General features: G+C 45.7%; 3 protein-coding genes across 4 annotated transcripts; 2 read left to right on the top strand and 1 right to left on the bottom strand.

Annotated features, from left to right (window-relative positions):
- Positions 1-352: 352 nt before the first annotated feature.
- On the top strand, positions 353-3,059 carry mrps18b (mitochondrial ribosomal protein S18B; the record flags this gene model as incomplete). Its single annotated transcript, XM_084455708.1, has 7 exons — positions 353-433; positions 708-864; positions 1,006-1,103; positions 1,238-1,306; positions 1,742-1,808; positions 1,978-2,037; positions 2,183-3,059. 7 exons carry the CDS (start codon positions 353-355, stop codon positions 2,377-2,379), a joined length of 729 nt encoding a protein of 242 aa, XP_084311834.1. The 3' UTR covers positions 2,380-3,059.
- Positions 3,060-3,069: 10 nt separating this feature from the next.
- On the bottom strand, positions 3,070-12,921 carry abcf1 (ATP-binding cassette, sub-family F (GCN20), member 1). 2 transcript variants are annotated; one of them, XM_084455706.1, is made up of 27 exons: positions 12,737-12,921; positions 11,925-11,974; positions 11,745-11,825; positions 11,459-11,588; positions 11,267-11,298; positions 11,076-11,150; positions 10,434-10,493; positions 9,967-10,071; positions 9,667-9,732; positions 9,445-9,528; positions 8,088-8,180; positions 7,871-7,993; positions 7,672-7,772; positions 7,494-7,579; positions 7,120-7,259; positions 6,685-6,833; positions 6,504-6,587; positions 5,911-6,035; positions 5,649-5,761; positions 5,333-5,507; positions 5,178-5,252; positions 5,013-5,083; positions 4,892-4,924; positions 4,601-4,769; positions 4,180-4,244; positions 4,020-4,092; positions 3,070-3,590 (listed from the first exon to the last, which is right to left on the bottom strand). In XM_084455706.1, the coding sequence occupies exons 1-27, from the start codon at positions 12,798-12,800 to the stop codon at positions 3,418-3,420; spliced, it is 2,595 nt and encodes an 864-aa protein (XP_084311832.1). In that variant the 5' UTR covers positions 12,801-12,921; the 3' UTR covers positions 3,070-3,417. The 2 variants fall into 2 exon arrangements, with proteins under 2 accessions (XP_084311832.1, XP_084311833.1); XM_084455707.1 differs by lacking the exon at positions 10,434-10,493.
- A 3,010-nt stretch (positions 12,922-15,931) lies between these two features.
- rpl14 (ribosomal protein L14) lies at positions 15,932-18,530 on the top strand. Its single transcript, XM_084455287.1, has 6 exons — positions 15,932-15,948; positions 16,855-16,956; positions 17,067-17,161; positions 17,352-17,451; positions 18,227-18,280; positions 18,434-18,530. The coding sequence occupies exons 1-6, from the start codon at positions 15,946-15,948 to the stop codon at positions 18,494-18,496; spliced, it is 417 nt and encodes a 138-aa protein (XP_084311413.1). The 5' UTR covers positions 15,932-15,945; the 3' UTR covers positions 18,497-18,530.
- Positions 18,531-18,559: the final 29 nt, after the last annotated feature.

The raw sequence follows: 18,559 nt of genomic DNA, 5'->3' as shown, positions 1-18,559 counted from the left end.
AAAGTATTGAGATTCACACATTAGAAATCCCCCACCCAGCCATTTTCTTTTATTGTTTTATCTTATATCTTATTTTCCTGATTTTTTTTTGTGTGTGTCTATTTTTATGTGAAGCACTCCGTGCATATACATTCTCTGTTGTAAAGTACTCGAGCTGCATTTATTTGTATGAAAGGTGTATACATGTATAACGTGTATTATTATTATTATTATTCTATTATTTATTGGGAACATGGTCATTCTGATGACATTCAAATGGGGGTAATATTCGAATAACATTATTTAAGTAACGTTTTAAAATATGTAAAAATATTTCCACTTTTGACCTCTGAACTCAAATGTAAAAGCCAAAATGGCGGCATCCATACAAGGCATAGGGAGAATTTTCAGTCGCGTTTCGCCTTTATTTATACTAAAAATTCAGCATACAAAGGTATGTAACGTTACTAATTGTCTTGCGACTGTTGGGAAAGCTGCCCCTGCACAAATTATATATTTTACACAGATACTATATTATTAGTACATGACGTGCCCGAGCTAGCAAACCCAACTACACATGGAGGTCGTACCTTACATTACAAATATTTAGCAGACGCATTTATCCAAGGGGACAGTGGTAATATGAACGTTACCTGAGAAGTTAAACAGGGCTTGTATAGGTCGAGGACAAACTGTTAGGGTGTTTTTTGTATGCTTTATTTTCACAGAAGTTACCTGTCAGGGTATGGGCTCAGACAGTGTCCCCGCTTCTGAAGACCAGCCACCTGTGCACCGCCCCATCTCTGGATAGCCGCAGTGATGCGGAGGCAGTCGTGTCTCTACCCCGCTACAAGGACAGACCTTGGGACTACCTTGAGAGTGAAGGTATGTATATATGAAGGTATATAATTCCCTATTACTACTGGTTTCATGGTATTGAGTTGCCTATGCATGTCTTGCCCATGTATAGAGTTGGCATGGTTCCCAATTTCCCCCATTCCCACTGACCTATATTTCTCTCTTAAGAGTACATCGAGCGCTATGGAAGCAATCCAGTGTGGGCTAATTACAGAAGGAACCACAAGGGAGGCATTCCCCCTCAGAAGACACGAAAGACTTGCATTGTAGGCACTCTTTGATTTCGACCAATGTGATTGATAATCTGACTTGATCTGCTGTTACTGGTCTACAAAGCACATATTTCATAGGATCCATTTGCTTCTTTAACTCTTTATATTGATTTCTGCTTTCTCTTTAGAGAGGCAGCAAGATGTGTGGGAACCCCTGTCCAATCTGCCGAGATCCCAACGTCATCATCCATTATCAGGTCTCAGAATCCATATTACATGAATATGCTCCAGACAGTCCACACTTGTGTCCACATTCTACAAATTAACTGGCTACAATTAAACTGTCCAATTCCATTTTGTTTTGGAAATGGAGACAGTGTTTACATGTGTTTTTCAGTATAACATTTGAGTATCATAGAAACTTGCCTAAATACAGATATCGACATCTGCAGGGTCGTTAGCACATCCTTTATACTAGGAGAGTGAGTTTCACTACTCAACGACTACTCTACTTTAGAGTTTTTGCTCGTTATACTTGCCCCCGTAAACTCACTCCACACCACTGGACATCTGGGTCACGGCACCATTGTGATGGACTTCATTCATTCATGTACTTCACTATAGAACTGCTCTTTACATATTGAGGTGGCTTCACTACAGTTAGGCTAACGTTTACGTTTCTGTCCCTGTAGAATGTGAAACTGCTGCAGCAGTTCATCAGTCCCTACACAGGGATGGTGTATGACTCCACACGGACAGGTAATCCTGGAGGAAGAAATCTGCCAAGGGAACAACTACAAATTCCTGGGGGATGATTGTCTTTGATAGGATAAATCCAAAGCTGTTAGTTCTGAGTATGATTTACACAACCATGAAACCGATACATATATCTCATAACATAACATATCTTTTCACCCCCCCACGAAAGGTGTTTGCATGAAACAGCAAAAACAGCTAAACAAGGCAATCAACACAGCACAAGACCATGGTGAGGTTCCTGTATATAGAAAAATACATTGTAAAACAATCTGTGCTAAAGAGGGCATCATCAAGAGGCCTCTGTCAGTGCTTGCATTAACTTAGTTCTCTTTAAACTACAACCTAACCAAACAATATTTTTGTTTTTCATCTAGGGTTGATGCCCTTCCAGGTTTCTCATGTTGACTTCATAGGAGAGGACTACTCCAACTCCCATGATGCAGTAGGATGCAGTCCTCCTCCTCCAGCAATGACCCCCAGTGCCCCCTGGTACAAGTGGTACCACAGCATCGACCCAGATGAGAAAGAAGTGGCCAAAGTAAAGAAGATCTACAAGGCCTATCTCAAATAAGTGGAGGGAATACCATTAAGTGGAGCCATGTTGCAAACATCTGTATCATCATGTGTCATTTTGACTCCTCATTCATGCCAGTGACATTAAAGTATGTAAAGAGCCAAGGATTTGTTCTCCATTAACAGGACCCTTCAATCTGAAAGGCTCTTTTTTACCCTTTCAAGTGTCACAGAATATTAGTACAGGTTCTTAGTACAGTCCCAGGTTCACAGGAATAAAACTGTTAGCAAACTGTTATTTGGCCTATGTATTCATGGAATACTAATGAAAATAGTTTCAAATGTAAAGTTTCCCATGTTACCATGAGTTTGTTTTTTTTATTGCCCAGAGCCACAAAATTCTAAGATCTTGCTGGAAAGGCCTGAGGATTGAAAGGGGAACAAGGAGCCAGCCCTAACTCAAAATGGCAAAATTAAACTTTACGATTAAGATCGTACATCTTTAGGAATCGCTCACAGCCATTTAAAACTAAAACAATATAGACTGCATACATGTAATGACATTCCTGTTAATTTACTAGAATCAGTATTAATTGTAACTTGCTCTCTCCTGTGCTGTGGTCAGCCCATATAAATGATACTAAGGACCATGCAAGAGATCTCCCAAAATGTTACATTTTCCTTGTGCTTCGGTATTTCCAGAGCAGATTGTACAATAAATCAAAATATGTAAGATGCAAAATCCATTTATTTGTCTTTGATTGCATTTTGTTTGTCGCAAATACTTGATAACACCATCTGCCAAGACATTCACCAGCATTCTCTGCAAATTAGAGCTTAATTTCTACATACTGAGCAAGTATTAATGTACTGCCATTTCCTCTCAATATGTATGAGTGACAAACACTCCTGCCACTGTATCTGTCCAATTGTCCATGTGACGTGTCCACCTGTCCAAAGAGTGTAGGTCCTCCTATCAGAGAGGACACTGCAGCACACCAGCACTGAGCCACTGACATGTCTGCGTTAGCGAGTTAGACAGCATGTGTTATACTGTGGCCCTTTCTGTGGTAACACCTTGGTATCGAGCGTGTCTCTATGGGTTCTCCTTGACCTTGTTGATCAGGGTCTCCCCCAGGGCCTCCAGCACCTCCCGTTTGTAGTCCTCAAAGTCACCGTCGATCTGGTTGCAAGCCTTGTCCTCCACCACATACAGCTGACACTGAGTCTCTGTGATCAGCCTGGCGTCATGGCTCACGATGATCACCGCTGGAGAGAGAGGAGATCGGTGAGGACATTACTGTGACAGAACCATGAAGATTGCTGACAACTGTACGGAGCCCTCAAATTGTGTGTAATAGTTACTAGTCCTTCACAAAAGAGTTATGGTGCTAGTTTCTAAAAAATACCCCTCATTTTACCCCCCCATCAATGAAATGCCGGTAAATGGCAAATGGACTGCACTTATATAGTGCTTTTATCCAAAGCACTTTAGAGTGGCCTCTCATTCACACACCAATGGAGGCAGCTGCCATGCAAGGTGCTAGCCAGCTCATTGGGAGCAATTTGGGGTTCAGTGTTTTGCCCAAGGACACTTCGACATGTGGTCATTGGACGACCCGCTCTACCTCCTAAGCCACAGCTACCCCTTAAAATAAACTTGTACCCCTCATCAATGAAATGCTGTTTAGTATATACCTCCTTTGTACTCATTGATTGCTTCTGCTAAGGCATCAATTGACTCGATGTCCAGGTTGTTAGTAGGCTCATCCTGATAAAGAAAAAGTAAATTAAGTCATACAGTTCTGTACAGTTGTCTTGTTGATATAACAGTGGAAAAAAAGAAAATCACACTGACCAGGATAAGCACGTCGGGTTGCCGACAGGCCAGCTCAGCGAACACCACTCTGGCCTTCTGACCTCCTGTAAGAGAAACAGTGGGGACATTAAGACAACAGCATCAGTCTCTTCAACAGTCATGATGTTGACTTCATCATCGCACTGGTGATGCGTACAAACAGGGACGAACATGCACGTGGTTACTGTCCACCACTGAACACCTCTAGTCCTGTGCTAGTGTCGTTACCGGAGAACACCTCTAATCCTGTGCTAGTCGTGTCTTTAACCAGAAAACACTAGTCCTGTGCTAGTCATGTTGTTACCAGAGAACACCTCTAGTCCTGTGCTAGTCATGTTGTTACCAGAGAACACCTCTAGTCCTGTGCTAGTCGTGTTGTTACCAGAGAACACCTCTAGTCCTGTGCTAGTTGCGTCGTTACCTGACAGTTTGCAGATCTGGATGGTGTGGGCATGGCTCTCCAGGCCAAAGCGTCCCAGGCACTTCCTGCTGTCCTGGTAGGGCAGGTTGAAGTTCCTCTGGAGGTACTCTGTGGGAGCCTCGTCCATGTTCAGCTGCTCAGCGTACTGCTGGTTGAAGAAGCCCACTTTCTGCAGGGAGGCCAGACGGGTCAACACCCAGTTCCCTTCCAAACTACTCAATTAGTCAAAAGTTCCCGCATTAAGTATTGTCTGAGAGTGGCATAGAGCAAAACTGAGGAAGAGTTACTCACCAAACGATGATTTTTCCTCATTTCACCCTTGGTCTGAAAAGTGAACAAAGCCCGTTTTAATGATGAAACTTAAGCAGCAGAGACTTCCTCTGTAATTTCTTAAAATCCACACATCACTCACCGGTTCTAATCTGCCAGTGAGGAGGAGGAGAAGGGTACTCTTCCCTACGCCGTTGGGTCCAACTATGCAGACTAAACACACCACATGCATTAGACACTTGGCAAAGACCGCATATGAGACAAATCATCTGGGTGCAAACCAAAGGACTGGAAGCTTTTTACTTACTCCTAGACTCCATGTCGATACCGAAGTCCACGTTCTTGAACAGAGGCTTCAGACCCTCGTAGCTGAAGTCGACACCTGGAGGGACAGATCGTAGAGGATGTCACAGCCGGGCCGGCCGCAGGTGGATACAGGGGAGAGGGGAGAGCTGAACTCACTGTGCAGTCCCAGGATAGGGGGCGAGAGTGGGGGAGGGTTGGGGAACGTGAACTTGACTGTGTACTCTTTAGGCCTCTTCAGCAGCTCCTGGGCTTCCTGGCTCTCCTCCTCCAGACCACCCTTCTTCTTGCCCTTCTGCTGCTTCCTGGTCAGGGCCTCCTTGGTCTGTTTCTCCTGAGGGAGGGAGGGAGGGAGGGAGGGAGGAGGGGCAGAGGGAGAGAGTGAGGGGGTACGGGACTGGAGAGAAGGTCTGCCGGACCCTGTGTGTGAGGGTCCGGCAGACACACCCGAGCGGCAGAAGACAGGTTTACTCACGGCCTGTTTGGTCGACTTGCCCCCAGCCTTCAGGTCCTTGAGCTTCTTCTCCTGCTTGTCATACTGTTTCTGAAGCTCCTTTTGCTTCTGCACGTACATCTTCTTGAAGGTCACTGAGATACGGGCAGAATTGAAACCTCTGAATCGTCCGTTTCCCTCAGGCTTCATCACAGTTAAAAACATTGGTCTCCACAGGCCCATAACGCACATATTACACGTATGACGACATATAACACATCTGCACCATAGACTGTATACGCACGGTAGTTGCCCCTGTAGTAGAAGAGTTTCTGGTAGTCCAGGTGAACGATGTCAGTACACACATCGTCAAGGAAACTCTGGTCATGAGATACGATGAGGAGCGTCTTCTTCCAGCCTTGAAGGTAGCTATGAGAAAGAGAGAGAGAGAGAAGAGACGCTCGTCTGAATTGCGTGCTTTAGCTGGGAGGGAGCTAGATTTAGCCTGATGTTGTGTCTATTAAACGGTCCCATAGTAAAAGCCTGCTCAGCGTGAGGTCTCACGGGCGAGGTCGCCAACTTTGACTACACCCTGCGACCATAGTTCTGGATCTTCCTGAGATATCCAACTATCAGGGCAGACATGCCATTTTTACATTGTGATCCAGCGCTACAATATCGAATGACATAGTATTTTACTTGATTTCTTATCTTTATCTTTTATTGTGTTTTATCTTCCATCTTATTCTCCTTTTTGTTTATTTTGTCCAATTGTTATGTGAAGCACTCCATGCATGTACATTCTCTGTTGTAAAGCACTTTGAGCTGCATTCATTTGTATGAAAGGTGCTATACAAATAAAGTTTTTAGTATTATTATTATTATTATGCTTGGTACTTGTTGAGCCAGATGACAGCGTTCAGATCCAGGTGGTTGGTGGGCTCATCCAGCATCAGCAGGGTGGGCTCCATGAACAGCGCTCTGGGAGAGGGACAGAGTCAGCAGATTAAAAAACACTCCTCCACATCCTCCTGACGCGCCCCCCCACCCCCACCCCACCCCCGGTGACGCTGCATACCTGGCCAGGGAGACCCTCATCCTCCAGCCTCCGGAAAACTTCTTGGTGGCTCTGTTCTGCATCTCGGTGGTGAAAGAGAGACCGGCCAGGATTCGACGCGCCTTGGCCTCCGCCGCAGCAGCTCCGATGATCCTCAACTCCTCGTACACCTCGGAGACCACACACACACACAGCATTTACACACCTGTCTCATACACCTCAGGGACCACACACACACAGCATTTACACACCTGTCTCATACACCTCGGAGACCACACACACGCATGCATGCACGTACGCATGCACACACAAACACTGAGCATTCACACACACACATCTTTCACAGTAACACCACCAAATTCAGCCAGGGCCTCTGACTGGCGGGTAGCCAGTACTCGGTAACGCACACCTGCTCTATATTCGAAACAACATGCGTAGCCGGCGGCGGGCCCTCACCTTCTCCAGCCTCTCAGACACGCTGTCCTCTCCCTTCTCCAGAAGGGCCTGCAGCTGGCGCTCCTCCTCCAGCAGCTTCAGACGCTTGGTGTCGGCCTTCAGCACCGCTTGGACCGCTGGGGTGTCATCAGCCACCACCTCTGAGGGCACACAACACACAGACACGGCAATGAGAGAGAGACAGGGAGAGATAGAGAGAGAGACGGAGAGAGACAGACAGAGAGAGAGAGACAGACGGAGAGAGAGACAGAGATGGAGAGACAGAGAGAAACGGAGAGAGACAAACGGACAGAGAGACGGAGAGAGAGACTGACGGAGAGAGAAGAGAGACGGCAACGGAGAGAGAGAGACCTTCTGGAGGGCAGGTTATGTACCTTGTTCACAGAGCAGCACGTCGATATTGGGAGGGATACTGAGAGCTCGGTTGGCAATGTGTTTCAGTAAGGTGGTCTTCCCTTTGCTGGGACAGGAGAGACGATATCAGCGTGTGAATACTGGGAGGGATGCTAACTAAACAGAACACCCCGGGGGGGTTGGAGGAGGGCTACTGACCCGTTTGGTCCGACCAAACCGTATCGCCGTCCTGCCACGATCAGGAGGTCGGCGTTCACAAACAGCTCCTTCCCGTGAGCAGATATGCTAAACCTTTCCAGCTGAGAGAGGAGAAGTGTCGTGAAATTAATACCTTCATAAAATGTGACGTTGTTATATCTGAGGATCTGCAAGGAAGCCAGGACTCGGAACCGGTCACCTTGATGTCTGAGGCGTTCTCCAGCATGGCCTGCCTGGACGACATCTCGGCCTGGGACACGGAGAAGTCTCCCTCTATGGCATTCTGAGCACGCATACTGGCCACCTGCCTCTCGTACTCCATCTGCAATCACGCACACGCGCACACAGTTTCTATAGAAAACTTTTGTTTTTTGGTCAAATTTCATTCAGACAGTGGAAATTATCCAATGTTTTACCATTTTCTTTTTCTTCTTCTTCTCCTTCTTGGTGAGGTTGGCGAAGGGGTCGTCCTCATTCCTGGCCTGCTCTGCGATCACATCCTCGGCACACTGAGACAGATGGACAGAGAGGGAACGCTAACCCAACAATCACGATTGATAGATAGATCGATAGATAGATACTTTATTGATCCCCCCGGGATAAATTTGGTGTTTCAGCAGTTGAAATTACTGAAAGGTTGGAAAGAAAAGAAACACTAGATACTGAGTAACGAAAGACATTAGAAAAGGGGGTAGTAGCATAACCAGGCCAGGTCAAGCCTGGCTTATGTGCGAGGCTGGCTTGTTTCTGTTCAGGACTGGTAGGACGGAAGCTAGTCATGCCACTGAAATAGCTGTGAATTGAAATGACATGAAATAATGTCTGATAAATTAAAGACAGGGTCTTATCGCCTGGACACATCATTTCCAATGCTTCCAATGCTAATCCAGCACAATAAGAGCAGGATAGCCAGTTAGCTCATGAGCTCACAACAACTAGCAGCAGCTTCCATAACATTAAAGGTAGCGGTCAGTGGCTAAAGCAGTTACACTGATGATACCATAAAGTCATCCCCACTTGAACCCCGGTCTCCTGAGTCCAATGCTCTCACCACTACTCTACTTGTGCAGTGGAGACCGACAGGTTGGTTTTGGTGTCCTTCCAGTCCCTAGTGTGGGTTGGGGTTAGAATAAGGGTTGGGGTTGGGACAGGATCTGACCTATAAGGCAAGGGGTAAAGGTTGGAGTGAAAGGATGAACGTGTGGAGGTTTGGGGTATAAGTCCAATAAAGTCATCCCCACCGGGTCTTGAACCCTGGTCTCCCGGATGGGAGTCCAATGCTCTGACCACTACTCTACTTGACCACTACTCTACTTGTGCATTGGAGATCGGCGAGTTGATTTTGGTGTCCTTCTTGATTTTGGTGTGCTGGACTACTGCCTCTAGTGGTGCCAACAGAGAGACGCAAGCAACATTGTCCGGAGTAAGGGAAGGAGGGATAACCGGACAAACGCTATACTAGGTGTGCTGGCTTCCAGCCACGCACAAAAAGAGGTATAACAGGGACTATATACATCCATATATACAGTAACTGTGCAGTATAGAATAGAATTAAATATATTTGTACCTACATACATTGAGTCAGTATAAATATAACTACAAATATATAAGTCGTACGTACGTACGTACGTACACACACACACACACACACACATACACACACACATACACATACACACAGTATAGATATATCTAGTAATACACATGATGCTCAGATTGCTCTATGAACACTCATCCCAGGGCTAGTGGAGACGGAAGGTAAGCACAAGTTACCATCATGGTGTCATCGCCGTCACTGTTATCCTCATCTTCATCCTCCTCATCCTCACTGCGTGGCGGGCGAGTGGGCTTCCCCTTCTAGACAGTACAGAGAAGACAGCTTAGTGCTAATCAGATGGGTCTGACTGGAACACACTTGGACCCCAAACATTAAACATACTCTTCCCAAGCAAGTCTTCTCTTTCAAAGTTTGCATCATCAATACTCTTTACTGACCTTTGGCTGTTCCTTCTTGCCTTTCTTTGGCTTTTCCTCTGGCTCCTCTCCATCTTCCTCTGGCGCCTACAAAACACTGAGGTGAGTCTTCCTCTGATCTCTACAAAACACTAACACTGAGGTGAGTGTTCCTCTGGTATCTACTAAACCCCAACACTGAGGTGAGTGTTCCTCTGGTATCTACTAAACCCCAACACTGAGGTGAGTGTTCCTCTGGTATCTACTAAACACACAGGTGAGTCTTCCTTATAGCTCTCCAGAGAGACAGACACATACGCGAGTCAGAGTAGTGTTTCTCACCTTGGCCGGTGCCTTAGCTTCTGTTTTCTTGTTCTTCTTCACAGCTGTCTTCTCATCCTCGTCTTTCTTCTCTGCCTCCTCGTCCTCCTCGTCCTCAGAAGCAGCCTGTTTCATTCCGGGGTACAAAGGTGTGAGGAACAGATGAGGAACAGAGTCTCTTGAACATTCGGGGGTAGAAGCCAGACGCGGAGCATGAGGTGGGTTAGAGGGCCAAACAGATGAGCTGGAAATCCAACAGAGAGGAAAGGAAACGGAGAGGAGGATAATAAAAAGGAAGCTGAAATAGCTTAGACAATAGAATGCTCTTCATGATACTATGTTGCCCTCCATTAGATCCTGTCGCAAGAAAAATGAAAAGACAGCAGAAAGGAAGGTGGCCGGATAGGGATAGGGGCAAAACCAGAGTGAAGAGTGATGTTGAGGTCATGATACTGTAGTGAAAAGTAAAGACTGATTCCGGCACCCACCTTGACCATCTTGGGCTTAGCCTTATCTTTTTTCTTGCCCTTAGGCACCTTCTCAACCTCCTGCATTAAAGACGCAAAGACCGATTTCCTTTGATGAGAACTTGCAACATTCGTGGTGGTACATGAGCATATTGTTTTTTGTGGAATATACCTTAAGCCTGACAGATCAATGGATCTCAACTCGTTGTAGGCCCAATCCAACGCATGCACACACACACGCACACACACACACAGGTGAAATACCATCACAAGGAACAGAGGAAACACAGGGGCTGAAGGTGGATTTGTGAGGACTGGAGAAGCAGTGTGAAGACAAGGGGTGCGGAAGTGGATGAAAACCATAAACAAATTGCGGTGGCAGAGGGTTGATAGTGACATGTCTACACCAACATCCTCCAAGTACATCTAATGCAATGGCAGTAATAAGAGTACACCGTGAATAAACATTTAAACAAACTCAAATAGAAGATTGGTGAGTGACAAATGATTTGGCCATGACAGACAAAGGGCACACACTGTGATTCTATGCATTCAACGAACATCTCTCAGAAAAATGCACTCTGGGAAGAAATTGTGATTAAAGTGGTGTTTGCTTCGTTCACATCGCCGTGCAAAAATCAAGGGACAGGAATATCCACACACCTTCATCACTGGTCTATCGTGTTCACCATCATCATCCTCATCACTTTGACCGAGAGCGGCAAAGATGTTCCCGCCCTGAAAGAGACCAGGCAAACACTGAACACATCACAACACTGGGCGAGACAACGGAGAACAAGTCAGCACTTACTGACGTATTGTTTCAAAGCAGACGTGACAACAATAGAACTTGCCTTATTCTTCTTGCCTCCTGTTCTTTGGACCACTGAGAAAGAAAAACGTGATGAGTTTTCCAAGCCCAGTACATTTACAATCCTTTTTATTTAACATAGTGATAACTCCTTTTTCTGGTGAGAACAAAACACACCATGGGCAGCTTCATCTGGTTGACGATTCTCCTCCCATATGACATGTTACCAACTCACTCTGTTCCTCCTCCTCTTCGTCACTGGGCTGCACAGACAGCTTCTTCAGCTTCTGCATGATCTTCTCCTCCTCCTCCTCCTCATCCTCGCCACCTTTACCTTTCCTACGGTCTTTTTTTTTTTTATGATGCTGGGGGGGGGGGGGGGGGGGGGGGGAGAGAGAGAGAGAGAGAGAGAGAGAGCAAAATATCAATAAGTATATAATGGTTGCAGCAGGGAGAAATGTGACCATGAAGACCTGACCGTGGACTTGTAGGTGATTTCCCTGTCCCTTCAGGAATCCCACCTGCTTGCCATGCGCCTCCTTCACAGCAGCCTCCTCCTGCTCCTTCTCCGCCGGGTTGTCTGAAGCGAGGTCCTCAAAGAACTGGTGAGAGGGGATGGCAGATGTGGTTGGGCTTGGCATGACTGCAGGTGTATATGTATTTGAGTGGAGTGGTCTTAATCACAGCTGTTCCGTACTCACACTCTTCTTCCCCTTCTTATCTTTCTTTCCTTTCTTTACTGATTTGTCAGCTGAGGTAGAAAAGATCATTAAAATTTTAGACCAAAAAACGTTTCATCAACACAATTCAGTGTCAAAGACAGCTAACTAGGTGCGCAAAGCAATTTGGTCAAGCAACAAAAATGTAGCTAGCTAACACTAGGCTACTGCGGTGTGCAATAACTAGGCTAACTTAGATAACAGTGCTAGCTTGCCTCCGCTAAGCGTTAATAAAAGACAGGCTACGTGACAACTGGCTACGTTACAACAATTTGACTATAGCTAAAACATTGGCCCTAAACTAAACCTATGGTGACTAGCAGTAGTATCCAAATCCGGGTGATGACTTTTTTTGCTTCCCTCTGGAATATGTAGAGAGTGGGTCGTCTGCCCACCTCCCCTCCCTTGTTCTCTGTAAAGCGCATTGTGTTGCCTCTGGGTATGAAATGCGCTATACAAATAAAGCTTTGATTGATTGATTGAGCAGTTGTATCCAAATGTTGAGTTTGGTAAATTTGCATCGTCATTTTCACATAACGTTAGCCACTACGTTAGCTACTACCGCGTTATGGCTATAGCTGATATCTGGATAGCTTAGTCAGGTTAAATGGCCGGGGAGCTAGCCTAATGTTTCAATGACCAGTGGGACACATCACCTCGCCCTGGTAGAGCTAGCTAGCTAACTGAGCTAATGTTACGATGTAGCATGTGAAATACAAGTGTTAGCAAGCAGCAATCACTGCTGGGCTGAAACTAAGTTAGCACTAGCTAAGATAGCTGGTGAGCTGCGGTACCTGCTGCCGCTGGAATGACCGCGTCCCCTTCCCATTCTGCCTCTTCTTTCGCTTTCTTGGGCATTTTGGCTATTTCAGAATAGAAACAAAACAATTGTTGGTTTTAGTTTTAAAACAACTTATAACTTCTGCTACGACAATGAGCAGTTATCCTCTCTCAGTGCTGTTCAGGCAGTCCCATGCGGCCTGGCTGATACTGTGATGAGCCGGTTGACAGCTGACTGCTTCAATGTTTCACAGCGCCACCGATAGGCTCGCCACAGCTACTACAACACAGGTTTATTACACCTTGTTACACCGCCGCCTAGCCCTGTTACATGCTGTTACACCACAGCCATACACTGTACCCTGTTACACTACAGCCTAGCCCTGTTACACACTGAATGACACCCCAGTGACCACGGTTGACTCGGACACAATTTTGGCCTGACAGCACCACCATCTCCCGGGACCTCAAGTGGGAGCTCATCAGCTCCCTCAACAAAATAGCACAGCATAGGATTTAGCCTACTTCCTGAGGCAGCTGAAGAAATTCAACATGCCAAAGGCAATGATGGTCCTCTTCTATACCTCCATCATCGTGTCCATCATCACCTCCTCCATCACCATCTGGTTCTCTGTCGCAACAAGTAAAGACAAGACAATAAAGACTGCCACGCATCACCACTCTGCTGAGAGGGTGATCGGCTGTAGACTGCCATCCTAGCCCTGTTACACCACAGCCTAGCCCTCCGCCCTATTACACCTTTGCCTAGTCCTGTTACACCACAGCCTAGCCCTGTTACACCCTGGCAAAGAATAATACAACTGAAGCACGATTTATTAACTTTCCATGCAGAGTGTATAAATGTAAGCCTCACAAATCCTAAATTTAGCTTGGGTGTAAGTTATGTTGTATGTATGACCGGCTGGGGACCGGAAGGTCCTGGTTCAATCCCAGCTCCCGGCATTGTGCTGAAGTGTCCGTGAGCAAGACACTGAACCCCAAAATCGTTCATGAGTGGCACGGTGGTGCAGTACTTAGTACTGTCGCCTCACAGAAATAAGGTCTCCAGGCCTTTCTGTGTGGAGTTTGCATGATCTCCCCGTGTTCGCAAGGGTTTCCTCCCAAAGAACCCAATACGAAAAACATGCAGAAGAACAGATGCTCTTCGGCCTGGTCCCTGAGACCAGGACTGAGCACTTGGACTTGTTCCCCCGATGCCACTGATGTGACTGCCCACTGCTCCTGGCTGCCCCTGGAGGACAGCTTGGATGGGAGAAATGCAGAGAACAAATTCCACCGGCGACCCTGGAAAGTTGCATGTGTGTGTGCTGTGTGCTCGCCGCTCACTGTGTGTAATGTGTGCGTCACTGTGTGGCCAATGAATGATGTTGTGTTTCACATGACCAATCCTCAAATACTCCTTTTGAGCACCTGTGTTAATACAGTGACATTGTATCTGAAAATAAAGCACACAAACACTGATATATACATTCTATGTGTTCAATAAAACACACACTTTATTAACATTATAAACATTACATTATATTTATCTGAAATCTATATTGGTAAACTGTATACACAGAGATCAAGTTCCATAACAGATGCTGTTCAGTTCAGTTGTCAATACTGTAAACAGGAGCATAGTTGCTGTTATGCTGCCATCTAGAGGATTTTAGTTGCAATTTTAGTAGGTGTGCTGAAGTTAAGGAACAGAAGATAAATCAATTCCTAAATCTGGTACACGTAAATAAACACCAGTAAACAATCAGGAGCTCCCAGCCAGCAAGCTGGTGGCTCGGTTACAAATTTACAAGTTACAATTTACAAAATTAAAATTTTACAAAAACACAGTAGGTCTCCCCTCGCCCACGAGCCCTGAAGCGATGGGTATCTGGGAGACCTGAAAAACAAAACAAAAAATACACAGTAGGTATCATTCTATAAGTATCAAAAAGCTGGGATGGGATAGATATAGTTACAGTTATATTATATGCAAGTTATTTAGCAGTGCAAACGATCGCATTCTCAAAGCTAATTGCCCAGCATATTTCTCATAATACCTGCAAGCACACATGCGATCAGCTGTCAGTGGATATATAAACTATTGTTTGATGGAGCAAGCAATCAAGATTTCTGTTGCTGCTATTTTGTCTATTTCTGCCGTTGAAGTCGCGAAAAATGCTCAGATATTGCTAGCACCTTTAGCTAGCATATTCTTCTTATGCATCTCTGTGCTCGCATGCTTATCTAAATCGTTCTCGCCTCCATGGCTAATAGTAATAGAAAACTCTCGGCAGCATACAGTACAGTCGTCACTCACCGGTTTAATCCACGGCTTTTTCGCTTCCCATAGCTTATTATAGCTACACAATCTTTCTTTTTTGGTGGTTCCATTTTGATACTACAATACAAACCACAACACCAGATAGCCAACTGAAGATTTTTTTTAAGGATTTGGCGCTTTTGCACACACTAACAAACTATTGGCTTACACCACGGCAGGCATCTAAAAGGGGGGCTGTGATTGGAAGACGGGACAGGGGCTGTCCCGTGTGGGACAAATCAAAATCACCCAAAATGCGGGACGTCCCGGCCAATCCGGGACGGTTGGCAACCCTAGGATACACACACAAACCGACATATATACATACAGTACAAGTACATACTTACACAAACAGGCACATATACATACAGTACAAGTACAAATATACATATGCCTACTATACATATGTGGATACACACATACACACACAGACAAGGACATACTATACAGATACAGTAGGCCTACATATAACTACCATACATACATCCAAACATATACATGCCCCCATGCACTCAATTCGGTAATTAAAGGCTGTCAGGTCTTAATTAAAAAGAATGGATTGCCTCATATTCCATGCCTTAGAGATTAATTTAGCTGTCTTAAATACTTCGACTCTAAATGGCCATTCTAACTTCTGGCCATCATCTACCCAGTAGCTCAGGTTTTTGTTTTTGCATAACCTCAAATAAGGTTACACGGCAGTAACCCCCTATGTGCTTGTAGCTTATGTTGACATCTTTATCTGGCAGTTTTCAGAAATAAAATCAGTGATTGATCGGATAATCTATTGTACAATATTTGAACGAGACGACGCTTTAATGATGGGCATGCGCAGGACCAGAGCGGAAGGCGTATGTGCTTGGAGCGGAAGTGCTCGGTCTTTCTGATCGGACTGCCGTCATGGTGAGTTCTTCTTCGAGCTCCTGAGGAGTTCATCTGGACTAAAATATGATATTTTACTCTTGCGATGAACCCTAAACGGATGTTTACACTGAAATTATACTGATACATCAGCTCCCGGTGCGTTGTAGGAGTTGTTTGAAACAGTATAGCTGGTTTCTAGATTTGGAAATGTCGGGTCTTCCGTCTGAATCACAACGTGGTCCTCCCAGCTAGCTGAGTAGCCAGGCTTTTCTTGGGCCTGGTTCTGCTAGCGGAGCTACCGGGGACAGCTGTGACACACACGGTCACGTCGTGGTGTTTGTAGAGCGGTCGGATGGTTGTCTAGGGGGTCAGCTCAGCCCTAGCTTGCTGACTTATGGATGCATTGCAGTGTGGCTAACTAACTAGCTGATGCGCTATGTGCGCTCTGCACGGGGTGAGCCCGCTAACTACTAGTTGACTTATGCACTAGCTTCTCCCGGGTTATGTAAAGACATGCCAGGTTGTGGCTTTGTTTGCCAGCTAGGTTTTTATTCAGAATGATTCTGATATTGGCCTTTAGTTCAGTTGCCTTTGCCTGTTATTAACGATAATGTATATAAGCCACCTAACGCTACTGAATTGACTGTCTAGTTAACGTTAGCCTATAGCCGTCTTAGACAAGTGCAGGTAGTTTGGTTAGCTAGTTAGTCCGACTAATGTTGCGAATGAATTAGCTGGTTAGGTAAACTACTGACTCAGTGGCAATATGTTTTGTAGCATGCCATCTGACCTTAGTAGATGCTTGGTTCTGAAGAGAGAATTTTGTCATTGTCACATGTAGGGCTGGTTCAGGGTGTCAAACAGCCACTGTGTGCTTGCTCAGTACTTGAGGTGTCAGAAGCTACTAGCTAAGGGTCTGTTACTGACCAAAACGTCTTCCCTCAGGTTTTCAAGCGCTACGTCGAGATCGGCCGTGTCGCCTACATCTCCTTCGGACCCCACGAGGGCAAGCTGGTGGCCATCGTAGATGTCATTGACCAAAACAGGGTGCGGATGGGCTGCCATCTTTGTTCTGTTCTCCATCAATGCCTTATAAATGACTGAACTCAACCCTTAGTTGTTCTGCACATGCTGTGATTGACTTATTTGTTTCTCAGGCCCTGGTCGATGGACCCTGCACAGAGGTGAAGAGGCAGTCCATGCCCTTCAAGTGCATGCAGCTCACAGACTATGTGATCAAAGTACCACACAGGTGAGTTAGAACACACCTGCCATCCCAAATCAACTCCTCAGTACTACCCCTACCTAGGTACTGGACATTGTCAGTGAATTGCACAGGTGAACTCGATATGGTTGCAATGCCTACCAACCAATAGGAAGTCTAGTAGGAGCCATTACGTCACACGGTCCAGTGTTAACCGTTTTCATGTTTTGATCAATAGCGCCCGCATGAAGTTTGTGAAGCGTGCCTGGGAGAAGGCTCAGATCAACGAGAAGTGGGCAGAGAGCAGCTGGTCCAAGAAGATTGAGGCCAGGCAAAAGGTATGGAGACCAGAGATGACCACAGTGATGCAATATTTCACTGTGACTGTATACCATGCATTACATGTGACAAAGGAATCTTGACCTAGCCTGGTTCTAGCCCCTGAATCTGAGTTTCTCAATGCGATGCAGGGTCTGGAAAAGGCTCTCGTTCAGAGTAATCTCTTGGTTGGAATTCCAACCAAGCCAATCAGCATCCTTTGAATTAAACGGCACTATGTTATTGGTTAGTGGATGAACTAATTGCTGAGGACTCCTTGGGCAATGCCTATCTTGGAAAACGGCTGCAATGGGAGCCTGTTCAGACTATAATGAAGTCAAACAAAATGGCAATTCAGTCCGAGTGTCGCGCTAGAGATGACCACTACACATGACTGACTGACTGGATATTGGGATTGACAGCAGTGCAACGTTGTTACCAGGACACAGTTTTGTTAAGAGTCACTAAAGGGGTGGCCTGTAAACGTTATGGCAGATCTGAGAGGGTTTAACAGGTTTCAACTGTTGACTGTCCTCCACTGATGGAGACATAAGTTGCCAGTCATACTGCAATCCAAATATTTAGGTTGTCACCTAGTTGACTACTCAGACATTCGGTACAGGGTGTGCTTGGCAGATGTAAGTCTAGTTGATGTTCCTATCAGTCATTAGGGAGGTCTGAAATGGTTTTGGTTCATTTTTGGGAGGTTGAGCATGTAAGAATTTAATTCATTTTGGCCACTTGGTGGCTCCTGCACTACAGCTGTGTAATTGCCATCTTCCTGTGTCTTTGCAGAGGGCCAAAATGTCTGACTTTGACCGCTACAAGGTGATGAAGGCCAAGAAGATGGTAAGTAGAAAATGATCACACAGACACTGGTGTTGTTACTTTGACACATGGTGCATGGAACAAGAACTTCTCTGCACATTATAGTGCATGTATTGGAAATGGTGTAAATTGGTGTCTCACCATCTGTCTGCCCTGTCCCTTGTGTCTCAACAGAGGAACAAGATCATCAAGCACGAGGTGAAGAAGCTCCAGAAAGAGGCTGCCAAGAAGGCGTGATCTGCCCCCAAATAAACCCTTGTGTTGACTTGTTCACCGGCATCCTCTTGTGTTCTATTCAGA

The sequence above is a fragment of the Borostomias antarcticus genome (genome assembly GCF_949987555.1).
Source record: "Borostomias antarcticus genome assembly, chromosome: 21".
Lineage (NCBI taxonomy): Eukaryota > Metazoa > Chordata > Actinopteri > Stomiiformes > Stomiidae > Borostomias > Borostomias antarcticus.
This window is presented reverse-complemented; position numbering and strand designations above follow the sequence as displayed.

Excerpts from the sequence above, each read along its gene's own strand:
- abcf1 (XM_084455706.1), bottom strand. The coding sequence starts at position 12,800 with ATGCCCAAGAAAGCGAAAGAAGAGGCAGAATGGGAAGGGGACGCGGTC. Across the intron at positions 11,589-11,744 it reads AGGAGGCGCATGGCAAGCAG|CATCATAAAAAAAAAAAAGA; the intron begins GTGGGATTCCTG and ends CCCCCCCCCCAG. Across the intron at positions 5,508-5,648 it reads GCAAGTCGACCAAACAGGCC|GAGAAACAGACCAAGGAGGC; the intron begins GTGAGTAAACCT and ends TCCCTCCCTCAG.
- rpl14 (XM_084455287.1), top strand. Across the intron at positions 17,162-17,351 it reads GTGATCAAAGTACCACACAG|CGCCCGCATGAAGTTTGTGA; the intron begins GTGAGTTAGAAC and ends TTTGATCAATAG. Across the intron at positions 17,452-18,226 it reads AGATTGAGGCCAGGCAAAAG|AGGGCCAAAATGTCTGACTT; the intron begins GTATGGAGACCA and ends GTGTCTTTGCAG.